Source organism: Sinocyclocheilus anshuiensis, unplaced genomic scaffold (genome assembly GCF_001515605.1).
Source record: "Sinocyclocheilus anshuiensis isolate Anshui unplaced genomic scaffold, SAMN03320099.WGS_v1.1 scaffold188, whole genome shotgun sequence".
NCBI classification, from domain to species: domain Eukaryota; kingdom Metazoa; phylum Chordata; class Actinopteri; order Cypriniformes; family Cyprinidae; genus Sinocyclocheilus; species Sinocyclocheilus anshuiensis.
In genome coordinates, this window is record NW_015555768.1 from 155,747 (window position 1) to 182,702 (window position 26,956).

General features: G+C 35.0%; 1 protein-coding gene across 4 annotated transcripts in view; it reads right to left on the reverse strand.

Moving 5' to 3' along the window:
• LOC107674342 (dedicator of cytokinesis protein 5-like) overlaps nucleotides 1–26,477 on the reverse strand; it is a 61,951-nt gene extending 35,474 nt beyond the window's left edge. Inside the window, exons 1-20 of one of the 4 annotated variants that reach the window (XM_016468294.1) lie at nucleotides 26,308–26,350; nucleotides 19,588–19,671; nucleotides 17,925–17,965; nucleotides 17,750–17,805; nucleotides 16,036–16,132; nucleotides 15,716–15,864; nucleotides 15,343–15,478; nucleotides 13,693–13,850; nucleotides 13,383–13,464; nucleotides 12,679–12,808; nucleotides 8,686–8,758; nucleotides 8,357–8,499; nucleotides 7,228–7,353; nucleotides 6,919–7,043; nucleotides 6,021–6,119; nucleotides 4,654–4,726; nucleotides 4,155–4,258; nucleotides 2,233–2,413; nucleotides 1,560–1,657; nucleotides 1,387–1,476 (exon numbers count right to left, since the gene is read on the reverse strand). In XM_016468294.1, coding sequence (XP_016323780.1) covers nucleotides 1,387–1,476; nucleotides 1,560–1,657; nucleotides 2,233–2,413; nucleotides 4,155–4,258; nucleotides 4,654–4,726; nucleotides 6,021–6,119; nucleotides 6,919–7,043; nucleotides 7,228–7,353; nucleotides 8,357–8,499; nucleotides 8,686–8,758; nucleotides 12,679–12,808; nucleotides 13,383–13,464; nucleotides 13,693–13,850; nucleotides 15,343–15,478; nucleotides 15,716–15,864; nucleotides 16,036–16,132; nucleotides 17,750–17,805; nucleotides 17,925–17,965; nucleotides 19,588–19,671; nucleotides 26,308–26,350 — 2,088 coding nt within the window. Of the gene's footprint in view, nucleotides 1–1,386; nucleotides 1,477–1,559; nucleotides 1,658–2,232; nucleotides 2,414–4,154; nucleotides 4,259–4,653; nucleotides 4,727–6,020; nucleotides 6,120–6,918; nucleotides 7,044–7,227; nucleotides 7,354–8,356; nucleotides 8,500–8,685; nucleotides 8,759–9,884; nucleotides 10,788–12,678; nucleotides 12,809–13,382; nucleotides 13,465–13,692; nucleotides 13,851–15,342; nucleotides 15,479–15,715; nucleotides 15,865–16,035; nucleotides 16,133–17,749; nucleotides 17,806–17,924; nucleotides 17,966–19,587; nucleotides 19,672–25,128; nucleotides 25,261–26,307 lie in introns of those variants that run through there. The other 3 variants (XM_016468295.1, XM_016468296.1, XM_016468297.1) reach the window with 3 other exon arrangements.
• Nucleotides 26,478–26,956: the final 479 nt, after the last annotated feature.

The following is a 26,956-nucleotide window of genomic DNA, read 5'->3' on the forward strand; positions in this document are numbered from 1 at the left end:
GCAGTGTAGAGTAGCGCTTGTTGTTTGTCATTTCTCCGATCACAAATGCAGACATGGTTTTATGTTTACGCGGCGCGATGCAATGCAAGACAGTATAAGTCATTATAATCCGTAATTATGTTCCCACTGGATGCAACAAATGCCTCGTTTATAATGGGTTTTAATGTTTTTGTCTCGTCACTCCGGCCAGACACGGCATCACAGTATGGTAGGGGCGTAACATTTCCGTCACACGCTTGAGGTATTCGGCCAATCACAACGCACTGGATAGCTGGCCAATCAGAGCACACCTCGCTTTTCAGACCGATGAGCTTTGTAAAAATCGACGCGTCATAGAGGAGAAACAATAATGTACAGTATGTGGAAACTAATGTGTTTTTTTAACCTTAAACAGCATAAACACATTTCATTACACCAAATACACAAAATAATGTTATTTTTAGCAACATCATATGACCCCTTTAATAATAGTATTCACATTGCATGACAAATTGTAAAATTAGAAAAATACATAATTTATAGAAATATAGATTATAGACAATTTAAGATTTTCTTTATTAGTTTTCATGACTATGAGATTTTATTATTATTATTACTATTATTATTACCATTATTATTAATAATATTGTAATACTTTCTGTGACTCTTTAAAGATTTTATTATTAGTAGTAGTAATATTAGCTGAAATAAATATAAATATTACTATTAATATGACAGTTTATATTAATATTCATACTAACAGTGTCATTCATATTTATATTTTATTTATTTATTTACTCTTTAGGGATATTATTATCATTAATAATAGATATGAATGTGATTATTTGTATTTATTAATAAAATAAGAAATATTAATTATGCATATTCATAGTAATTATCAATTATAATGATAAAATCTCTAAAAAATTAAATCGAAAAATCTAAAATAGAAAGTATTCAAATATTAATATTCATGTTACTATTATTATTATTATTATTATTATAAATAATCATATTAATATTCATATAATAATAATAATAATCTCTTTAAAAAAGTCATGAAAAGTAATAAAATATTAGAAAATCTATATTTTATAATCATGTATTTTTCTAGTTAGTAATAAACACATTTTTTTTTTTTTTTTTTTATCCTTATTCACTAGTGAAAAGTCATAGTGTGGGAAGCTTTTTCCAAGTGAGCAACACTTTAACTGTTGCTCATGCTTGAGATTACAGATCTGAACAAGTATTAAACTTTGTTTTGTAACATTTCTATTTGTGATACTTAAAATCATATGGCTTGGTCCCTGATATATCCAGGTTTTACATTGCTGGAGAAACTCCATCATAAGCATAGGTTGGCAACTGCTGGATGTCTAAAGAGTGAGTTAAATAACCAATACTTGCCAAGGCATTGAAAACTAGTGTATCATAGGTTTCTTCCTCTGAAGTCTCCATCATGATATTAAAGAGAGCGTCCAGTGTGTCCTGCAGGAACTAGAGGAACACACAACAAAAACTTTTGATCATAAAGCAGCATTTTATAGAAGGCCAAGTGTTGTGTTTTCTAACAACCTTACTTTAATAATCTCCCCTCCTTCCACTTCCATCAGTTTCTGAAGAATTTCTTCAAGTCTCTCAGTGTTTGATCTCCAGTTGAGAAGCCCCAGAAGGTCAACTGAGTCGGAGGAAATTAAAAAAAGTTATAGAAAGCCAAGTACTGCAAGAACTTTGCTGTCTCAGACGGTTACATATAGGTTTTCCAGTGATAGTTTAGACCAAAATAAAACTTTTGTAATTATCTACTCTCATCTCTCTTGCCGTTTCAAACCATATGATCTTTTTCAGAAGTTTTCAGAAGCCATGCGACAGCTTCAAATGTAAAAGGTAATTTGTGTAAAAACAATATTTACTATCTAAGTTCAATATGAAAGTGAAAGTGAAAGTGACATGTGGCCAAGTATGGTGACCCATACTCAGGATTAGTGCTCTGCATTTATCACATCCAAAGTGCACACACACAGCAGTGAACACACACACGTACATTCACTCCCCCCACCTACAATCCCTGCCGGTACGAGACTCGAACCCGCAACCTTTGGGTTACAAGACCGACTCTCCAACCATTAGGCCACGACTTCCCCATATGCGGAGACATCAGCAAATGTCAGGTTTGCAAAGACATGAAGATAAATAACAGAATTGTCATTTTGGGGTGAAATATCATTTTTGGGGAAAGGAAATGACTCTTACCGTTTTGTGTAAGCTTTGTAGAGCAGGTGAGGGTGGTGATCTGGAAGCTGTCTTTGGTGATGGGAATGATGCCACCATGATGAAAGGATTTTCCCGTCGGTCTCTCTTTCTCTTCCACTTCAGCATACGAACCAGGCAGAGTCAAATACGTCTTGGTGTCGTCAGCTTTCTTCACATCTACCTGTAGGAACAGAAGAGGAATTTGAAGTGACGCTACATGTTTGAGACATTGCTGCCTCAAACAGTGACGTGATCTTACTGCAGAAAGAGTAAGATCACGTCACATGAAACGATAACAGATACTGCAGGTATAAAGGGAAGTTCAAAACATTTTGAAGAGATCTAAAGGTTACATGTCAAGATGAGTTTTAGCGACTAAAAAGCTTTCAGCAAAGAAAGTACACTACTTTTCAAAATTATTATTTTTTTTGGACAGAAATTAATAATTTTATTCAGCAAGGATGCATTAAATTAATATAAAAGTGACCGTAAAAGACACCTATAATGTTACAAAGCATTTCAAATACAGTAAATGCTGTTCTTTTGAACTTTCTATTCACCAGACAATCCTACAGAAGAGGAATTTGAAGTGACGCTACATGTTTGAGACATTGCTGCCCGGTGAAAGAGTAAGATCACGTCACATGGAACGATAACAGATACTGCAGGTATAAAGGGAAGTTCAAAACATTTTGAAGAGATCTAAAGGTTACATGTCAAGATGAGTTTTAGCGACTAAAAAGCTTTCAGCAAAGAAAGTACACTACTTTTCAAAATTATTATTTTTTTTGGACAGAAATTAATAATTTTATTCAGCAAGGATGCATTAAATTAATATAAAAGTGACCGTAAAAGACACCTATAATGTTACAAAGCATTTCAAATACAGTAAATGCTGTTCTTTTGAACTTTCTATTCACCAGACAATCCTGAAAAAATATATCACGGTTTCCACAAAAATGTGAAGCAGCAAAAACTGTTTTCAACATTAATAATAATAATCAAAAATGTTTCTTGAGCAGCAAATCAGCATATTAGAATGATTTCTGAAGGATCATGTGACACTGAAGACTGGAGTAATGATGCTGAAAATTCACCTTTGCGTCACAGGAATAAATTACATTTTAAAATATATTAAAAACATAAAACAGTTATTTTAAATTGTAATAATATTTCATAAGTTTCTGTTTTACTGTATCAAATAAATACAGCATTGCTGAGTATAAGAAACTTTAAAAATATTTAAAATATCATACTGACCCCAAAGTTTTGAAAAGCATTTAAAGCTCAAGGTATCTTTTTTCCTATATTCAACTTTAAAGCACTATCCTTCCAACAACAATTCATTCATTTTTACTACAGCAAGTATGGAGTAATTCTTCATTTAAAACAAATCTCAAACATAATGAACTAGCAAATAATGACAATAAAAAGTTTACATTATTTCCTTTAAAAAATATTTTTAGTGCAAACTAAGCTAAATCAACAGAACTTGTAGCATAATGTTGCGAACCCCAAAAAATGATTTGCCAAAAAAAACACTTTCCATCGTTTTATGTAAAACAAATAGCAGAAATGTGAAGCTTACATTAATTTTTCTGTTAAAACTTGTACATTAATTGAGCTGTACAGAGGTTCTTGCCACTTTTACATTTTATGTATTATGTTGTCATGGCAACAAATATGCAAAACTGGATATAAAACCAGAAACAAGTAAATATGTTAAACTGGATATAATGTTGCACAGAAAAGGTTATTAGGCAATTATTTCACACTAAATTCATGATAACATGCATGTTTATATTTTATGGCTATAATTTCATTGCAAATTGCAAACATTTTTTGCTACAATAGTATGCCACATGTTCTGCCAATTGAGCTCAGTTTGCACTGAACCAAGAATGTTTCGTACAGAAGCCCACCTTGTAGACAATGAGTTCGTGTTTTCCATCTGGAAGTGTGGTGCCATCCGACTTCATCAGGCGAACAAAAGCCATGCCAAAAGGCTTCTCAGACTTGTCTCTTGCTACAGAAATGTAAGATATTCAACTTAAACACAAGCCTGAATATACAACAGCACAAAGGTTTTCAGCCTGGGGTCAGCAAAAATGCTAATGGGGTCAAGTGAGATCTGTATGAACTCCAACTTATATATTCTTTATTTGTAAAAAAGTTTTTAAAGCAAAATTTTTTGCCCTATGTTGGACCTACAAACAAAATATGCAGATTTTCTTGTGCATAAAATACAAAGTGAAATGCATGCTAAAAACGTGCCCTGCATGAAAAGGTTGAGAACCCCTGCAGAAATGCATTAATGAAACAAAAGAGAACAGATATCATAGTCCTAAGCTTCTATACACAGTTCTAGCTACTTCAACATCATTTACTATAAGGTTCTGTGAACGTCTCTATGACACTCACAATCTTGAGATGATCTGTGTCTAAAGGTGAGCCTCAGATGACATCGACATACATCCTCAATTGGAATGGCCACCTGATGGACAGAAGAGAAAGAATGAATACTAACCCAGGTATAGCTCTTAAGTCCCTTTTACATGAGCCATGTTGAGGGCATCAGTGCACCTCTTAGCACATGTGTCAGGAGTCACATTGACCTTGACAAGAAAAGCATTGCCAGAAGGGCAATTTTCTTGCTAGGCAGCATGAAAGTGGCAGGTGTTCACAGTGAAAATAGTGCAATCAAATGGAAGACAGAACATATTTGAGCTTAAAATAGGAAAGCATTACTTTAATGCATCACAGAAAGAAAAAAGAGAACATACTCTCTCTGATGATATGCATTTCACAATGTCATGCAACTTTAGTCGCACAATTAACACCGCCCTGCATCATATTTGCTGAATGAAATCCAGTACATGTTTCATACTAATTTTAGGGTGCCGATTCCAAAAATAATGCCTGTTTTGCTTTATTACACTATGTCACACTTTCTCACAAAATATGGCACATTTTGTAGAATTTTTGCTTTCAACAACCAACTATTATCTCTTAATCAGCAGATTAACTACCACAAATATATCATTTATATATTCCAGAGCCAGAATATAGAGCCAGATTACAACTATTTGTTCAATTCTCAGCCTATTTTCACATGCATGATGTTATTTTATGCCTAACCCTGATTTCAAAGTTAGAATTACAGTCAGTGACTGAAAAAAAATTGCATACGTTTTCTGCTACACCTGTGGGTGTTTTATTACATCCAAACAGCGACAGAAAATGAGAGATTTTATGAAAAAAGTAAAGATTTTTTTTTTTACATTAAATGGAGTACCTTAACATTTATTTTCACTCCTTTGCAAGTTCAATTATACATATTTCATACTTATTTTTGTCATTAAAACTGAAACTTTGGATATTTGATTACTTTTGATTTTGTTAAGTGCATTAAAGGTGATATAATATATATATATATATATATATACACACACACACACTATATTTATTAGATATTATTTAGTCGCCCAGAGTAAGATTTAGTCTCGCAATGTAGAGGGTTGATATATATATATATATATATATATATATATATATAAACAACTGATAAATCATTCTTTCTGTACATGATTTCCAAAAGTTGAAATTGCTGAACTTTGAGTAATAGGTCACAGCACTTGACCTGTGCGCAACATAAATCGGGGTCGAGCTGTAGAGCTGTAGATTTGCATTAGAGAAGGCTGGCATGATATGAAAGGGTCTTTAGCGTCAAAACATCAAAAACCTAAACCCAGATGTCTTTGCTTTTGTTTTTTGTCCTGTGTTTGTACCTTAACCGTCTCATTCCAGCAGGGCTGCTTGACTTGATAGTAGATGACAGACTTGTATTCAGTGATCCCTTCATAACCAGCTCCAGGAAATATGGCTTTCTGAAGAGAGAATGAGACTGTAAAAAAAAAGCAACATCTACTGGAAGAAAATAGTTTTTCTTTTTTCGTACAGTAAGTGGTTTGCAGCAATAAAAGTTCAACGTTAACAAGACCAGAAGTTGGCAGTACACAGCTTGAGTTAAAGGAAACTGGGCTGCATACTGTGCAGTATATAAAACAAGAACAAGACTGAAAGACAAGCTTACATCTCTTACAATAGGGGGAGATCTTTTTAGGAAAAGCTTTTCAGAACGAGTTTCTTGTATTTTTCCGTGTACGCAAGTGTAAACAGGAAACGCTTATATGTGCATTATAGCTCGAAATAGCATTTGGCAAGAATGGAGCTGTAAAAAGCTTTCTGTGTCATGTGTTTGGACATTTAAAGACGGCAATCGTTTCATAAAGGAGAAAGATCTGCAAGCTGTTTTTATGCCAGCAACAGTTCTGCTGTCAAAACAGAGATAAAGGGGGTGGATGAGCGCTGCATGCTAAATAGTGAAAGCAAAAACTGTTAGTCTACATAAACGAGAAGAACGGAGGACAATGGAACGAGAGAAAGTGTTTTTTATTCATTTTCAAATTACCTTTGAGGTATTTCCTAAAAAGTTAAGCCATGGTAATACCATGTTTTTTGTACACCTGCAAATTACTGATGCAAAAATATGGAACTGAAGCTGTTGTCAGACAACACTGATTTTAAATCAGGATTCACTTAATGGTTTTAAAAGCACTATAAGCGATGGTGTGGAAATCAAGATATTAATGTTAGTTAATATGTAATATCACAGGGTTTCTGTACCTCCATGGGATTTCCTTCTTCATCCAGCACGCTCATTATAACTTCTACATTTTTGGGGGTCTTCTTCTTGCCGCGATCAAATTCTCCTTGTAGCAGCGTAACATATATATCATTCCTTAAATAACCTGTAGAGACATGATCGATGCATTAACTGCATATTCTTGAATGGTACATAAAGACTGACTAGTAATGGTCATTAGAGGAAAAGGATGAAAAGACAACTGCAAGTAGAGGCTTTTGTGGGTCAGAAAAACTTTAATAGCACTGCTAAGACAAAGATTTTACAATCTGAAAGATGTGCAGACCGACCTGGCAGGATAATTTCAGGAAAGCCCATTTTCCTGACTATAGCTGTTGTGCGATCCACAAAATGAGGGTAATTTTTTTTAACCTGAAACACATCTCCAGGGAGCAGCTTTAGGGTCACAAACAAACCTGAAAGCAAAAACATGCCATCATAAGGTCAGACGGGTCTAGCCAGTCAACAAACTCCAGCCCTGAGGGAGCAGAATCTCTCAACACAAACTAAACCATTTCAAAATCAATGATTAAAATCTAAAATAAGACTAATAATTAAATAATAATAATTAAAAATGAACACAATTAAATAAAATTAAAAGTAAAACTAAAAAAAGAAAAAGAAAAAAATATATATATTTAAAAAAGTTAATGCATTAAGTTTCAACTCAAACTCAAAACTACAAAATATAAAAAAATGCAAACTCAATATAAAACATATTAACTAAATGTGTGCATTTACAGTACATGCAAAACAATCCCAGTCCCAGATTATTTTTGTTTGGATATTGCACCATTCTCACATTGAGGCACTATTATAAATAGTGGCTAAGCAATACAGATTTTATTTTTTTTTTTATATATATACACACATGTTAATATGTGTTAAGGCCGATGAAATGTATAATCATAGAAAATGACACGTACACAAGTATGCTGAAGTTAATATGCAGGGTATATTTATACAATATTCCTAAAATACTTTAAATTTAAATTTTAGCTTGAAATCATCTGCACCAATGTTCATGCAAAAATGCATTACCATGGTAAATTTAGCAATTAGGTTTTCTAGGAGTTTTTTAATAAAAGTAATATTTAAAAAAATGAATAAAACTTGAAGTTGACCCAAAATGTGACCCAAAAAAAATGGGAATTTTGAAAAGAGACAGAATTTTAAAAATTGGGTGATATTCTAATTCACAGCTGAAACATCCTGGAGGACATGCATCTTCACATCTCATTCTGTCTCTATGCAAATCGGTTTGACTATATCAAAGTGATCATGTTTTCATTCTCTCAAACTTCCCAAATGTTTGACTTTCATTCAACAACAAAGAAACTTCCACAAGGTCACATGTCTCCCCAGAGACAAAAACACAAGAGCGAAGATTAATTTTTTGGCCTATTCATCTGGATTTACCCTGTCCTTTGTGGTTGACCTCTCGCGTTGCAATGACCTTGTTGAAGACAGCAACGAGTGGCTCATTCTCGCCAATGACACGAGACGGCATGAGAGGAGACATGATTAGCTGCCTCTGACGGATGTACGTTTCCATGGCAATCCTAGGAAAAGAGAGTCCAAGAGGAGAAGGACAAAATTGAAGAAAAATAGCAAAATACAGCCTAGGGGTAACAATGTATGATCTGCCCAAAATAAACAATGTATGAAAATAATAAATAAAAAAATGAAAAGATAAACTACAATCAGGCAAATGAAGGATGCTGTAATCTCATAAAGGACACACTCACTGTTGAAATGGGATGAAATACTGCTTATCATCATCATCAATTTTCCCATGGGCAATATCTGTGATATCCATGACTGTAGACACAAAGAAACATGAGGCTGGTGCTGATCCGAACCACAGATACATTACATTTAAATACTACATTCAATATTGTTCACATTCCCTTAGAGGGAGAGCAAATATCTCATATTTTCTAAGTATTTGTTTTCAGATGTATTCGACGGTGAAAGATGTGGCACAAATTGTTCATTTTGTCTTCCCACAATTCTTAGAATGTGTTTCAATGTTGATAAGAGATTCCATTAGAGTCTATAGGAATCTCAATATCAGCTTTTAATTTGGAAGCTGGTATACCAAATGAAAAGACTCAACATTATTATTAAATCAAAGAAAAATAGCATCTTTTCTGTGAAATTGCTTGCTGCCAATAACCGCTTTTGTTCGAAATTAATATAATAACTCACTAAAAATGAAAATTTGCTTAAAATGTACTCACCATCAGGCCATCCAAGATGTAGAGAGGTCGGTTTCTTCATCAGAACAGATTTGGAGAAACTGAGCATTACATTACTTGCTCACCAATGGATCCTCTGCAGTGAATGGGTGCCGTCAGAATGAGAGTCCAAACAGTTGATAAAAACATCACAATAATCCACACCACTCCAGTCCATCAATTATCCTCTTGTGAAGTGAAAAGATGTGTTTGCAAGAGACGAATCCATCATTACATTTTATTTTTAACTTCAATCTGCTACTTCCGGCTAAAATATTAATACTCTATCCATAATATTGCTTTCTCCAGTGAAAAAGTTCAAAATCACTTTAAATATGCACAGATCAAGCACTGTTTACGTGCAAAAACATTCCAATACATTTGTAAACAGATGTATCTGTGTATTTTGATGTGAGAGGACAACAGGGGATGGATTTTTTCACTGGAGGAAGCGTTATTATGGATTATAGATTATCCACTATTTTAGCTAGAAACTACAGTTTAAAGTTAAAATTCTGAAGGCAGAGGATCCACTGATGAGCAAGTGATGTAATGCTAAATCTATTCTGATCAAGAAATAAACTCATCTACATCTTGGATGGCCTGAGCAAATTTTCATTTTTAGGTGAACTATTCCTTTAAGTGCAATGTCTTTTAGCTCTCTAACTGCATACTTACAACCATGAAAAATGAACAGACATGTTCACAACAAGGTAAATCTGGTGTTGTCTGCGCTCAGGTTTAAGAAAGCCACAGGCTGAACATGATGCAATGTGACTTTGAAGATTATGGTATAAATGGCTTTTTTCATCTTGAAAAATACAATGAAGGCATTCAGGTATCCTGACGTTGCTGTGTACAGCAGCAAAAAAGGGTCAAAGCACTTGACACAACATCGTTTTGAAACAAAAAGAAACACTATTTTCAGCAAATGCACCTGTAGGTTTGATACAAACATCTACAAACATCAATGTAATCATTTAATATGACATTTTGGAGTTCAACCAACAAGGAAAGATAACAATAGTAAAGTTTGGTCTTTCAGGTACTTGCAAGACTGACAACTTTAAACTGAAATATGATAACAGGAGAAAGAAAACACAACAGAACACTATAAGATGTGAGATGTGAAACATTGTGTGCACTTGACTGGGAAAAAAATCATTCTTCTCAACAGCAAATCGGCAATATGGATAAATAGTGTCTTTTGCTCAGTTATTTGACAATGCGAGGTAGTGCTGAAAGTGACAAGGACATGAGTTAAAGTGCAGTTATCAAAATACTAGAGAAGCAGTATGCTGTGATTCTCTTGATGTAATTAAACCTTTGCACACATGCGCACACACACACAGACACAGACAAACACACACACACACACACACATTTTCTGTTCAACACAAAATGATCATCCCTCAAGATCATGAAAACAGATGAAAAATGCCATTGGAGTAATGTACTTAGAATTGAAGCCCAACAGCCAAGACAGCTGAACAGCTTAAAAGCAGAAACATCTGTGGTGTTGTTCTTAAAGCACTTACATGCATTCGTCAGTAGAACAAAATATGTGTTATTTGAGCTGTAAACCTGCCTGAATTGTTATTTTGAGGTGGAAGAACTTCAAGGAATAGTTTATCCAAAAATTAAAATTTGTTGAAAATTTACTCTCAGGCCATCCAAGTTTGTTTGTTCATCAGAACAGATTTGGATAAATTCAGCATTATATCATTTGCTCACCAATGGATCCTCGTCAATGGGTGTCGTCAGAATGAGAGTCCAAACAGCTGATAAAAACTAAAATATGAGTCCTCTATCTAATATTGCTTTCTCCAATGAAAAAGTTTGAATAAGGAGAGAAATATGCACAGATCAAGCAAAAACCATCCAAAACAGTCCTAAACAAATATGTCAATGGATTTTGATGTGAGAGAACAACAGGAGATTGACTTTTTCACTGGAGGAAGTGTTATTATGGATTAGGCCAGAAGCAACGGTTTGAAGTTAAAACGCCTTAATGATGGATTTGTTTCCTACAAACATGCAGCTTTTCACTCCACAAGATGTTAATTGATGGACTGGAGTTGTGTGGATTACTTGTGGATTATTGTGATTAGGGTTGTGCCGATAGACGATAGTATCGTGTATCGACGATAGTCAGAGCTATCGACGATAGTATATGTCTTTGTCGATAGTCATGACGATATTAGGCTCATTCTCCTATAAATGTATTAAATTATTATTATTATTATTATTATTAGGCGGCCTATTATAATTCGGCTATTATTATCAAATTGCCCCGCTATTTCACTTCAGCACCGCATTTCACACACGCGTAAATGAGGATTAGAGCCTGTAGCCGGTGAAGGAGTTTCCATCCACAAACACAGTCTGCTGATATAAGGTACTTCATTGCACTTTAACAAGTAATCTGAATGGCCAATATGTGTGTAATATTTTAACCGAGCCCTCACTAATTGAGTTTAACACCACAGTTATGTTAGAACGCATCTCATTCTTGTTTCTGTGGCGGTGCGTCGGGCTCGTCATGGGGCGCGCGGTCCGGAGCGCTGTACGACTGATGCATCCGTTCAATTTAACTTTACTCCAAATATATGAACTTACCTGTTTTAAATACTTTTATATTTAACGTGTTCGTTTATGTCCAATATTTAGTGTTAAACTCTTTGATTTTCACCGTGTACCAGCGACCTTTTATACTGATAACTTCCGTGCTCTGATGCGGCAAACTTGTCACAGGACGCGCGGTCCTAATAGCGATGTGTGACTGTTGTATCACAATATACAGTGGTGTGAAAAAGTGTTGGCCCCCTTCCTGATTTCTTATTTTTTTGCATGTTTGTCACACTTTAATGTTTCAGATCATCAAACACGCGCCCGTGTGGTTTAAAACGCCAAATAGTTATGAAATAGCCTATGACAAGTACAGAGTTTCTCTCTTGCCACCACGCACGCACGCACGCACGATAATATAGTGTATCCGCGATCTCACTGGCTGGCGATATGACGATTTGAAAAATGACCATATCGCCCAACACTAATTGTGATGTTTTTATCAGCTGTTTGCACTCTCATTCTGACGGCACCCATTCACTGCAGAGGATCCATTGGTGAGCAAGTGATGTAAATTTCTCAGAATCTGTTCAGATGAGGAAACAAACTCATCTACATCTTGGACGGCCTGAGGGTAAGTAAATATTCAACAATTTTTTATTATGAGTGAACTATTCCTTTAACCAGAACTAACCGTCAAACTAATGGCAAACACAGCGTTTGGAAAAAAATCTGCCTGAAAACAATTCTGTGCAATTTTGCAACACTAAGCTAGTGGCACAAAATTACTTTACCTTTAAGGTAGGTTGGTTGGCGTTTCTAAACAAATGACAAATATGAAGTGTGAAATGAAGAGAAGAACTAGGAAACCTCTGGACCTTCTACAGATATACCATCTATTAACAATAAAGAACCTATTTTTATGTCCAGAACCTGCTACTCCAAACGGCCTCCGCAGTCCCCCTGTGTGTTTCTTTCCCTCCTTCAGCTCCATGCAGCCCACACGGATGATCTGACACACCAGGAAGAGACGCTGTCTGATGAGGTCACTACTACTCAGATCCTAAACACAGAGACGCCACAGAAGAAGAACAGCAGGAAGCACTTAAAATTGTTTCATTAGCACAAAGAAAAAAACAATGCTTTTTTCTCATTTTTAGATCTGCCATTCAAAAGTTTGGGGTCAGAACCTTTTTTAAATCATATATTCAGCAAGGACATTTTAAATTAATCAAAAGTGAAGTAAAGGCATTTATAATGTTATAAAAGCTGTTCTTTTGAAGTTTCTATTCATCAAAGAATTCTGAAAAAAAAATGCATATTAAATTATTTTGGATGAGGATCATGTGACACTGAAAACTGGAGTAATGGCTGCTACAAAATTCAGCTTTGCATCACAGGAATAAATTACATTTTAAAATATATTCAAACAGAAAAAGGCTATTTTAAATTGTAATAATATTTCACAATATTACTGTTTTTGATGTAATTTTGATCAAATAAATGCAGCCTTGGAGAGCATAAGAGACTTCTATCTCTTCTTATCACTAAAAAAATCTTACTGACCCCAAACTGTTGAACGGACATATATGGGACTATAAAAACCTGAGAAAAAGTATTCTTTTGATCTTTGTTACCGTGAAGAGTGCAGGAAGGTTGTTGAGTTTTTCGATCTCTTTCGGCATGCCTGTGCTGTCCCACCGTACCAGGAAGTTTTCACTTATAGAACAAGACAAAATGTGTCACAAAAACTATTTATCTCTCCACTGAAACTGACACAAGCTCACTAGCTACTTGCTGTGATATACACTGGTGTACTTCAGCTTTCAAAGAAATAAGCATTCACGTATTTCAAACACTTCTTGTCAGGAATCCATATGTATAGGGTATTCTAGGGTATTTTTCTCCTTCTGCTTTTTAAAAAACAAAATAAAGAGACTGACTCACCTAATAAATTCAGATTTGTCAGGATCGTATAATGACATGAAGAGTTCAGCGTCTTCGCCGATGTTGCATACAAAGTTTCTGAGATTTATTAGAAGACTGTATGTGTGCACGCCGCTGAAGAGGGTCTGACGCCGCTTCTCCAGGTTCTGAAGCCGCATCTACCGAAAAAAAGACCACAAGTAGTGGACAGTTTGACTGAAGTTCTATAAAACCTTCAAAAACTGAAACAGTGCTGAAACAGTAGAGCATGGCACTAACAATGCCAAGGTCATGGGTTCGATTAGCAGAGAATTCATGAACTAATAAACTGTACACCCTAAATGCAATGCAAGTTGCTTTAAATAAAAGTGTCTACCAAATGCATATTTGAATAACATTTAAAAAATTGAAATTTAAAGACACTTGAGAGGAAAGTCTATAAGTGTTGTGTTAAAAATTATGATGGAAATTTGATGCGTTTAAAAAAAAAAAAACTACAAAAAAACTGCACTTTTCATGCAAAAGATTGAGACCATTTTTGCAACAAACTAAAGAAAATTTTTCTATAATTTAATATTTAGGAAGCAAGGTTTTAACACCACCAATATCAGATTTTTTTCATAATCTGTTTTTTTTTTCAATTTATTCTTATTTTTTATTTAAAATACTGTTTTCTATTTTAATTTGCCGCTTCTCTAAATGCAACTTCTCACAAAGACAGTATCTGTAAGTATCTCAGTATCTCACAAAGACAGTATCTGTACTGATACAGTATCTGTATCAGTTATTTTGTGATAAATGTTATGCATCTGTTTATCTCCATTTATTAGGGACTATGGTAGTTTTGTTCAGTAAAATGTTAATATAAGATTAATATATATATATATATAAGAACAGCAGAATAACCAACCAGTAAATCATTTTTTCTTTAGCAGACTGTTTGCATCACTTTGATTCAGTCAACAATTCCAGTCATTTTTAGATTGCAATTTGAACCATGCATTTATACAGTTACCACTACGGCTGCACGATAAATCGAAATGGAATCGAGATCGCGATTTAACAGAAGCTGCGATTGTCATGCGTATCTTTCAGTGAAGCACGGTTCTGTGATCAGCAGTAAATCTCCATCCAAAGGCCAGAGGGCGCTCTCGTGCTGAAACTCCAAATACGCCTCGTAGAAGAAACACAGAAAATGCCTATCGCTGCAGCTGAATAAACAGAAGATTCAACTGCTTTCATTGATTCAACGTGACTAATAAACACACGACTAGGGCAATATACGGTTTATCGGAGTTCTTATTATTATAATTTTCATTCAAATAAAGTATATTTATAATGCAATGCCTTTATCACTGCTTAAATACTATGAAATATGTTGCGTGCCTTATTCTGTGTAAGAAGCCACATCATCTCACAGAAGGATTTATTTCAAACACTCAACTGACGTTATGAAGTGAGTTTGGAGTAAAATGCGCATGACAATCGCATTCGATTAATCGTGCAGCCCTAGTTACCACTATTTTAATTACTCATCAAACCCAATTTGCCAATTGTCATGTGCTAATTCTGGACCCAGTTTTCAACATGCAACTAAAAAGAAAACACTTTTTTCTAGTATCAGAGTATATACCAATTTGATAATACATAAAGCAAAAACAAGTGTTTTACCTTCTCCTCCTGTATCCTCTCATCAATACTGTGTGATGCTGACTCATGAGCCCTGAACAGACTGACCGTGCTGGTGCGTTCGGGGTCTAATGTGTTTCCTGCTTCATCGCGCACCACTAAATCAAGACCCAGAATCCTGTGCAACAGACACAGACAGATTCTACAACACAAGACTACTAACACATCCCTACCGTATTATTAGAATCAATTATATACAGTTTTAATACATTTCAGCAACTTAAATTGGGTAAACTCAAAATGTATGCTTGATGATACCAGTAAATCACATATTCAGACATCCGAGCCCCTCAAATGAAAAGTTAGTATCTGTTTGGTAAAACAACATGAGGAAGTACAGGAAGCCAAATCGCACCTGTTCCCATAATCAATTTTCGCTGTGACTTTCTTCCTGAGCTCCACAAGGTCATCGTTGGGAAGCGTACCGGACACAATCTGCGAGCGGTACTCGATCAGGCTGTAGGCCATCTGCTGAACGTTCCGGAACAGCGTGGTCTTGTTGCTCTGGTATGCAGACGAACAGTTGATTAAAACAATATCACGGCTTACAAAACTCTACGGATGGGATTTGTCTTTGTTGAACAAACACATTGTGGGAAGCTCTGTGTTGGGCTGAAACGGACAGTGAGGTGAACACAAACAAACCAAAAAGGCGGCACAGGTGGGTTCACGTACCACATAAAGCTTGTGCCATATTTGTGTCCATTCTCGTAATGTGGTGCCCAGCTCCTGGACCAAGGGCAAATCTGTAGGTACAACAGTCTCTTGTTTCCTGTACATCAACAGAAGGGTAGAAGAAAAACATAATTTAATCACGTTCTCAAAAATGTTTGAGAATGTCATTCGCAGTTCTTTAACCCTTAGAGACCCAAGCATTGATGTAAATTCTATTTAAAATGTCTTTAGGAAGCCATAGTTATAAAAAAATGTTGTTTCCAAAATTTGCATTGGGAGATAGTTTGGAAAAACATTTGCAAAATTGCAGAGCAGGGTATTTAGTGTTGCATAGTTCCACTAGTATTTTTTGATACACTAAGTGAAAGTTTTGAATTCTCAATACAATTCAGCATAATACATAATATATTTCAACCAAAAAATATATTTCAGTAAGGATCGTCACAAAAAGCTAAGAGGTTTCACCATTTGACCATTTAAATTGTGTAACAAATATTTATATCAAAGTAGGCCTATATTTTATATATAATGTATTAATTTGAATTATATTTATATATTAACATATATATTGTTATATCAACAGGACAAAAAAATTTAAACAGCTGAAAAAAATTTGAATAATTGGTAACACTTTACAATAAGTTTTCATTTGTTAACATTAGTTAACTATACTAGTTAACGTGAATTAACAATACTTCTGCAGCACTTAATAATATATTATTAAGCTCAAAAGTTACTTCTGTTAATATAAGTTAACACACTGTGAACTAACATGTGCATGAACATTTTTATTAACTAACATTAACAAAAGTTAATAAATGCTGTAAAAATATATATCGCTCACTGTTAGTTTATGTTAGTTAATGCATTAATTAATGTTAACAAATGAGACCTTACTGCAAAGTGTAACCAAATTATTTTTGTAACATTCACTGAATAGGCTCTATTGAGTGAGAATTTCAGGGCATGCGAGTTATGTTTTATTTTACAGCTTTATACAAACATACTGTATAAGCCTTCTCAGAAAGCTGGGAGACTATAACTTGTATATGTTTATCTCTGTAAAATATAATGATCCCAGAATATACATACACCTCATTGCCCTTCCATAAACTAACTCAAAATGCATATTTAGAGGCCTGATCTCAATATAAGACTTCCTAGTTCACTTCAATATTTACATATCAGCACACCCATCATATACTCAAACTTTCATTAGGTTACATCAAAGTCATTTGGAATAATTTATATATTATTTACTAAATATTTAGCAATTAAATTAGCGTTATTCCAATATATATATATTCTATCACTAAACATGTTGAGAAGTGAGAAAAAAATATTTCAGGTCAAACACTTACTTAAAAGATTGCTAAATTCGGTCCAAAACAATTGTGTTCAGCAATTGTGTCAGCAATACAGTTACCATGTTGTGTGACTTTGGCATGCTGGAAGATTAAGACTATATTTTCTTGCCAAATGTGTTGCTATGATACATTTCAGAGCATTTTAACCCCTATTTGTGAATTACGCATTATTTAACAGCTTTGAACAAGTGTTACAATTGTGCTACAGTGGGTCTCTGAGGGCAAACAAGCAAAACTACAAGTCAACGGCACTGTAGACTCCTCTGACAGCACATAGTTAATTAAGTGATAGACAATTTGCCATTAATGAATTATAGAGCATAATTAACATATGATCTGCCTCTTACCCGGTTCCCTCAACTTTCGCTTCTTTCAGATGAATATAGTTGGCAGGGAAAATGCCCTTTGAAATAAGACAAAGAAGCATTTGTGAGAACCCACGCAATTCATTCCGCCTGCTGCAGAATGTCAGGTAATGATTAGATTGTCAGTTTATCAGTAGGATGATAATTATCCCGACACCTTTTGTGATTTCTGTCGTAGTGTGTATCCTTGGTACCACCCTGGGAGAAGGAGAGAGAGAAAAAAAGAACAGATCTTTGAGACAGATGATGCCACATGGCAGACAGATGCTGTTCTACATTAAATATATCAGAATAAGGCCGATGTTCTGTTTGTTCAGCGTTAGCAAAATCACTAGAGAAGCCAGGGTAGTTGTAAATAGCAAAATCATATTTACAAGATGAGAGACATGAATGCAAACACTACAATGTCATAATTAACAACTGGACACTCTGTATCGTCTTTAAGCCATGACTTTCTGAGTTGGGGGCGTGTAAATTAAACAATCATGGTGGTAGCTAATTGATACTGGTAATAATAATGTTTTCATAGTGAATGTTGAATTTAGTTTGTGCACATTATGTGTGCTGTTGAAGAAGAACAGCTATAAATCTTGCCAGAAAATACTGATTTAGCCAGTTTATGAGGAGACAGGCTTAAATTTTGAGATCAGATGTACGTTTCTTTTAAAGCTTCACATGGACAGCAAAGTTAAAAACCTTGTTTTAGCACAATGCTTGATTGACAGGTGAGTAGGCGGTCCTTCGCTGTTGTCTGAGACACATCAGCACATATTTGCATTTACACTACAAATGCAATGTAGTTACATGCGTTTCTGCCTACATCCAAGAATAGTTTGAGTGATCACAAAATGTTTTGGTTTGAATGGTAGCGTTTATGCCAAGCTTTGGGTCGGTAGGATTTTTTTCCAGAAATTAACACTTTTATTCATTAAATTGATTAAAAGTGACAGTAAAGACATTTACTGTGAAACATTACAAAACATTTTTGTTTCAAATAAATGCTGATCTTTTGAACTTTCCATTCATCATAGAATCCTAAAAGTACTATGGTTTATAGAAAAATATTATGCAGCAATATTGCTAATAATTAGAAATGTTTCTTGAGCATCAAAACAGCATGTTAGAATGATTTCTGAAGAATCATGTGACACTGAAGACTGGAGTAATGATGCTGAAAATGAATGGCATTTTAAAATATATTAAAATACAAAACAGTTATTTTAAATTGTAATATTGTACTGCTTTTTATCAAATAAATGCAGCCTTAAAATCTTGCCTACCCAAACTTTTCACTGGTAATGAACGTTTGCATTTAGCGCTTACCCAAAAATGAAATTTGTCATTGTTACTAGACACTCAAGTTGTTGCAAACCTATTTTAATTGCTTTCTTCTGAATATTTCACAGTTGTACAAACACCGTTGGAGCCCACTGAAGATATTCTTCAAAATATCTTGTTTTCCACAGAAGAAAAAAGCCTTACAGATTTGCAATGACATGAGTGTGAGAAAATGAGAGTAGAAAATTTCAGAGAGAGAAGAAAATGGTCATGGACACCATTAACATTTTTAACATTATAATTGGACTTTGAGCAAAATAAACTGTGACAAAGTGTAAAATATGAGTCTTTTAAATCATGTAAGCAAATATGGTGCTTAATTTGAATGTTGCAGGCCACATGTAAAGAACATTCTTTCCAGCAGCTCTCAGAGCTTCAGCAGGACTCTGGGATACCCCAGATTATGTGTTCAGTGCAAGTGTGAACACGCTATAAGAAAGTGTGGGAGGACGTGTCAAGACACGCTGGAACTCGACACTCACCTTCAAATGTCTCAAGTATGTGTACAGTGTCCCCCACCTGAAGACTCAGCTCTGGCTCTCCTCTGGCATCATAGTTATAGATAGCTGAAATTGAGACAAAAGGGTGTCACAGACTGCAGAGAGCAAAGAGATACCAAAAAATAAAAACAACAAGGCTGCTGTCTGTCCTGTGAAAGAGGAAAAAAAATGACTGTTGAACAAGTCCTTGAGAGGAAAGTTCTCGAGTTCTGCAGGAAAACAGCCACTTGACATGTCTGACATCTATCAGTATGACTCAGATCTTCAAGATAACAGCCAGATGCAACCCAAACTCCCAATGAGATTACAATAAAAACGATTTTTAGAAGATAATGTGAGTTAATTTTGCCCCGGAAAACAAGCCACCACACAATGCAATGGCATTGCTATGTAGCTGCTAGGATGTTTGGGGTGGTTTTGAATTTGGGGGGAAAAATCTAATTGCAATTTTTCTGATAAAATTGTGATTGTCATTTCAAATGTGATTTTTTTTTTAAATCCAGGTTTACTGTGCTTGTTTGTAGAGCTGCACAATTTGCCAAAATTTTGTGATTACAGTATCACTATGGACATAAAATACTACTACCAATTATCATTATTATTACTACTATATTTTATATATTTACTAAATAAAAATATAAAAATACTAAATAAAAAAATATTACAAAATAATTATAACTATAATTGTAATAATATAAATATTGCATCATTTTATGTAAAATAAAAATCAAGTATTTAAGAAAAATAATATTATTACTTTACAACTGTAAATGACATTATTTATGGCTGTCTTCATTTCTTCATTTTCAAATGTTAAACCATCAAACTTTTATTTGAATGGGAAAACCACAGGAAGCCCCTAAAGCTTCTCTTGTTGAAAAGCGCTTCTCATTGCAAGTATGAGAAGATTGTTGGAGCATGTTGCATTTCCAAATGCACGTTAAAGCAACCCAAACTCAAGAGCAGATGCATGCATTTATTTATTTAAATGACAGCCTTTGCTATTTGAAAATTGCTCTAAGCCATATCATGAATTTGATTTTAATCTGATTAATAATGCAGCCAGCCCAAGTCAAAAAAGCCTACATCAAGTCTGTTTAATATAATAAAGATATAGCTTGGTTCCCTCCTTCAGGGTCAGCAATAGTAATAGCAATGCTTGCCTTCCCAAACACCTCTTAAAACACATATCTGAGTCAGTTTCACCATGCTGTAAGAGTTACACCAGACAATAGGAGAGTTTGTGCTGTACTTGGATGCAATATTGGCTTGCACAAACAGCATCTGAAATGTTGGGCACAGTGCAAGTGCTGATTCATGGAATGTGAACACACTAAGAGGCGCTGAGTGCTTTCCTCTTACTAGTAGTAACATTTTTGGGCTGTTGAACTGGAAATTAACCTGAGAGTGCATGTCTACACTACAAGACTGAAGGTCTGAGTTTTCCCTCCCTCTTCAGTGCTGAAGGACACTTAGTGGGAGTGCAAGATTTCCTTGTGCCATGCATCTGCCTCTGCTGAATATACACAAAAAACGAGCGTATGTGCGTATAAAGGCGCAATCTAGAAAAGTTAAGCAGATTACCTTCCTCATTCCCCGTACACATATTAGCCTAGGCTTCATTAAAGATATAGATGCGATCACTGCAACATGATTGGCTGATAATGGAGGTGGGTGATAAACCAGTTCATAAACCCATTTAAATAAACTGTCCAGTATCATATCAATTGTGCAAAACACATAGGTCACTTTAAAAATTCACTGCTAAGGAGGAAATGACCTGTCTCTAAGCCCCTCCCCCAAAAGTAACAGTAAAGACATTTATAATAATGCAATTAAGTGAATGACCATAGAAATAAAAACAGCAGTTCCAAAGATCTAGATTAACTATGGCCACACAATATATCAGGACTCTATTGGTTATTTTTATAGGACATTTATATAGATAATTAATTTCCATATATTTTTAGACTTCAGATTACTTTTGCAATCATCTAGCTAAAAAGGACAACAGTAGATTACAGCAAACAAATAACCTTTTGAGCGCAAATAAAAATCAATATAGTTATCATAATATAATTTTGTGATGCCAAAACACACTTGATTTAACAATCCTTAACATCCTAATTCCATAATTTAACATCCTAATCTTTGACACATTCAGAATCCACTCCAGAAAGCATTTACTTTTCATACATAGACTAATTTGCTGTGATTGTCATGTCACAATCTGTGTTGACAGACATACACTACTGCTCAAAAGTTTAGGTTTTTGAAAGAAATCAATACTTTTATTCAGCAAGGACGCAATAAATGTATCAAAAGTGACAGTAAAGACATTTTTAATGTGACAAAAGACTTCTACCTCAAAAAAAAAAGATATTCTTATGAACATTCTATTCATCAAAGAATCCTGAAAAATACAGTACATATATAGCCTGGTTTTCAACACTGATAAATGATGATAATAAGAAATGTTTCTTGAGCAGCAAATCAGCGTATTAAAATGATTTCTGAAGGATCATGTGACACTGTGAAGACTGGAGTAATGATGCTGAAAATTCAGCTTTGCTTTACAGGAATAAATTCAACCTTAAAATATAATACAATAAAAAAACAGTTTTGAATTGTAATAATATTTCACAATATTACTGATTTTACTGTAATTTTGCTCTAATAAATGCAGCCTTGGTGAACAGAAGAGACTTTTGAACCATAGTGTACATATATGTGTGTGTGTGTGTGTGTGTTGGGTTTTTCCCCTCAAATCTACAACCTCTAGCTGATGCATTAAACAATAAATAATATAAACTACAGCTAAAAAAGAATGAGATTTTTCAATGCCACACTATCTACAGCGTGCTGACACTCAGCCCAAGGGGAAATGGTTCAGGCCTTGTTCAGGCATGCACATTGTTCAGTTCAAATAAAGACTCATAGATAAACCGAAAAGCTTGAGGCTACGTTTCACAACAAGCTTCCACTAGTGCACTGCAGATCTCAAGCACACTCAACTGATAAACCTGTCCGCTTCTTTTTCAAAGAAGTATGTAGCAACTTTCCATTTCCGTTTAATCTGTGGCTAAGTTTCCATAGAAAAAGATCATTATAATCTGACATATTATGAGCACAGTGAAGAAAAGAAAATGCTACCATATCTAATAACTTCCGCAACTTGTAAAATAAGACCATAAACTTCGGTCTGGTTCGCTCAGATTAATCATTTATAATACAGGTGCATGAAACTTCCTGTCCACACCCAAACACTCCAGACCTCAAAGGAGTGTCAAACACAAAGAATTTCATCACCCCTGGCTGCTTTTAAAATGCTCAGCGTGTCATTAAGACAAAAATTCAATTTTAAGACATTTTATCACTTAACTGTAACATTTCAGGCATCACAGACAATGATTCAGTTCACACACTAGGCACCATTTGAGCGTGTGATTCTTGGCCAAATGGGCCATAGAGGTGTCACAGTGTTGAGGCCTGGTGCATGCTGGGATGTGGGCTGTGCTATCAGGCTCCATTCTGACCGGTCTTATGACAACACTGACAGGCAGGCCACGCACTAGTACACTGCCACTTGTCATGTTGCCATGAGCATTTTCAAATGCTTTGCTCAAGTGCAATGATGAACCGGGCCATTTCAGAGAGCAGATGTGTGATCACACAGTCTAACTAATGCCTTGTGGTTACAATGACATGCAGAAATAGTGCTGAAATCATGGTGCAAAAACAACTCAAATGTGTGTGGAGTTCAGGAGCAACAAAAATATTCTCAGAAGTGGAAGTCATCATAATTTGCTGAACTTCTATAGTGGTGAACAGAAACTACAAGAAATATAATACTTGCATTCCCATTTGCTCCAATAGCGACAGAGAAATCCATGATAGTGTTTCTTTGACCTTACAAAAGGGGAAAAAATACAGAGAAGTTGATACCATTGGTCAGAAGAGAGAAACGTCAAATTTGCCCTCAGCCGTTGTATTAGAAACACTTGTGCATCAGCTTTAACTAGTTTACGGAATTGAATGTCAAAGTAATATAACACAAAGTATAGTGTGATAAACATACATTAAATTAAAAAAAAAATTTAACTAAACAAAAACTGTTAATAACTGCAGAAATCTGCATCATGACAATTCATAATACCAAACAATGCACAAAAAAGGAAGTTTTCATTACCAATTCCTCACCAGACGCAAAAAAAGCACCTTTAATCAAAGTCCTCAAATATATGTCAAAAATCGGCCCAGTAGGAACCAGACTGCTTGATGTCTGACCAACAGATTACATATCCCTTAAGAACGCTCCATCACAACAATCGTCCCTGTGTGCGTTAAACTAGCCAGCTGACCGCTCTTGGCATGAACAGTAAGTACAGTATTGCACCAGAGCAACAGAATAAATACACATGCAACAGCCAGGGTCAGAAATGAACCAGCAATCAGGGCAAAAGTCAACAAATGCAGTCCAAATATTATAATGTGTTCTGAGTCTGTTATCTAACATGTACAGCAAGTCATAATGCTATATTCTAGGCCTATCAGGTGAAAAAATCTTGCCAAACTTTCGAACAGTAGGGCTTTTATTATTATGAGAATCATAAATGTAGTCAAGTATGTCCAAACAATTGACACATTCAAAATCAAAGCATTTCTATAGTTTTTATACACTGACTGTGTCAGATTTGCTCTCTAATTTGTTTCTATACTTATTATTTCAAGGGCAAGTGTTATAAAGTTTAAAAAAAAAAAAAAAAGAACATGTAGAAAACAAGGACTTGAAAATTACTTGAGACCAGCAGAGCGTTCATTGTGTTATGATATCTTGTGCATGTGAAGCTGATTTAATTTGACACGCAACAGCTATAATTGTCCTGAGAATTTATTTCAGTTAATTCAACTGAAGCATGTGACATAAATTGGATGGTTGCAAATGGAAGTATAGCATGTCAACTAACCACAGATGTACAGTAACTAAATGCCCTTATCAAGCCACAAACAATAATAAAGCAGATTTGCAAAACAACCCAGCCACTGAGCAGTGTGGGATAAAAGAGTTCATTCTGTTTGGTTTATGGGTGTGTTAACCTGAGCTCATGTGCACAGATTAAAGTGAGTGGAAGGGAAATGCTGTTTATGACTGTGATCACTGGAACTCTGGCGGCTCTGTTGCTGTATTTATTGTAATTGTATTGTCCAGTCAAACCTGCAGGAACAACATTCACTCTACTATGTACTTATAAACAAACTATAATAATACAAATAAGTTGTTTGTGACCCGAAAGTGCAATGAGACACCCACCCAAACTTCTCTTACAAAATACGTCAACAAACCTATATCCTGTTGGTGTATTAAAGCATCCGAGTAGTTTATGTATAATAACCGACAACTTTCCATACAGGTATCAGAAGCGCGTGTTGTGTGTTCAGGTAAAGGTGCGGCTGAACGCTCCTCAAACTCCAACGCGACTTGAAACACTGCGTAAAAACAAAAGTGCGTTGAAAGTCACTCACCCACTCCATATTTCTCTCTTTTAGTGGGAATCCAGAGCGTCATGGCAGGAACCCTTGAGTGAAGTGAAATAAATCATATAAACAATAATAGTGTTGTGGAGTTGTAGGGCTGCAGCGGTCCGCACATCACAGTTCCGGTGTTACGCAAAGAAGCGCTCGCTGCGCGCGTGTGACGCACACTCACTCAAACACTCACACAAGCGGACCGTAAATTTGGTGATCATGTGAAATCTCATTTATTCGAAATCCAAAAGCTTATTTATTTATTCTTTTTTAAATACTACAAATATTAAACCACTCAAATACTAAAAGTCGTAAGGAGATAACGTCATTAACATTATGCAACGGTTCAATTTAACTAATAATGGGCCTATAAGCAAAGTTACAAATATTCAAATATTTAATTTTGAATATTTATATTGATATCTTTATATTGAATATTTATCTATGTAAATATTGAATAGATAGATAGATTCTTTTTTTTAGATTTTAATTAAATATTTGAATATTTGTAAATGCTATATCATCATATATTGTTATTTATATTTAATATATATTCCAGATTTAATGCATGCATACATATTATATTGTTATATTATATTATATTATATTATTTATAACATTTCTCTTTTGTGTGTGTGTGTGTGTGTGTGTGTGTGTGGACGCTGCTGGTGGGGGGAGGGGCGATCGATGCTCAAAGGGAGTTTGAGAAACTGACTGCTGACCTTTACACACAAACACACACACACATCCCTCCGTACTTTCACTCTTTCACAAATTAATGAACCATCTTTGAGATGTCAGACTTACACGATTAACACTCTGGCGGCTCTGTTGCTGTATTTATTGTAATTGTATTGTCCAGTCAAACCTGCAGGAACAACATTCACTCTACTATGTACTTATAAACAAACTATAATAATACAAATAAGTTGTTTGTGACCCGAAAGTGCAATGAGACACCCACCCAAACTTCTCTTACAAAATACGTCAACAAACCTATATCCTGTTGGTGTATTAAAGCATCCGAGTAGTTTATGTATAATAACCGACAACTTTCCATACAGGTATCAGAAGCGCGTGTTGTGTGTTCAGGTAAAGGTGCGGCTGAACGCTCCTCAAACTCCAACGCGACTTGAAACACTGCGTAAAAACAAAAGTGCGTTGAAAGTCACTCACCCACTCCATATTTCTCTCTTTTAGTGGGAATCCAGCGCGTCATGGCAGGAAAACTTGAGTGTAGTGAAATGAATCATATGAACAATGATAGTGTTGTGGAGCAGTAGGGCTGCAGCGGTCCGCACATCACAGTTCCGGTGTTACGCAAAGAAGCGCTCGCTGCGCGCGTGTGACGCACACTCACTCAAACACTCACACAAGCGGACCGTAAATTTGGTGATCATGTGAAATCTCATTTATTCGAAATCCAAAAGCTTATTTATTTATTCTTTTTTAAATACTACAAATATTAAACCACTCAAATACTAAAAGTCGTAAGGAGATAACGTCATTAACATTATGCAACGGTTCAATTTAACTAATAATGGGCCTATAAGCAAAGTTACAAATATTCAAACATTTAATTCATAGATAGATAGATAGATAGATAGATAGATAGATAGATAGATAGATTATACCTCATTTGTGGCACTGAAATATTGTTTTTTAAATTCATTTATTTGTTTTATTCTGGGATGTTGCACTAGCTGTTTAATTTGTACTTTGTCTAAAGTTTAGTAGTCTTTATTTATTATCTATCATGTCTACTGTCTATAACATTTCTATTTTGTAAAAATTGTGTGTGTGTGTGTGTGTGTGTGTGTGTTTG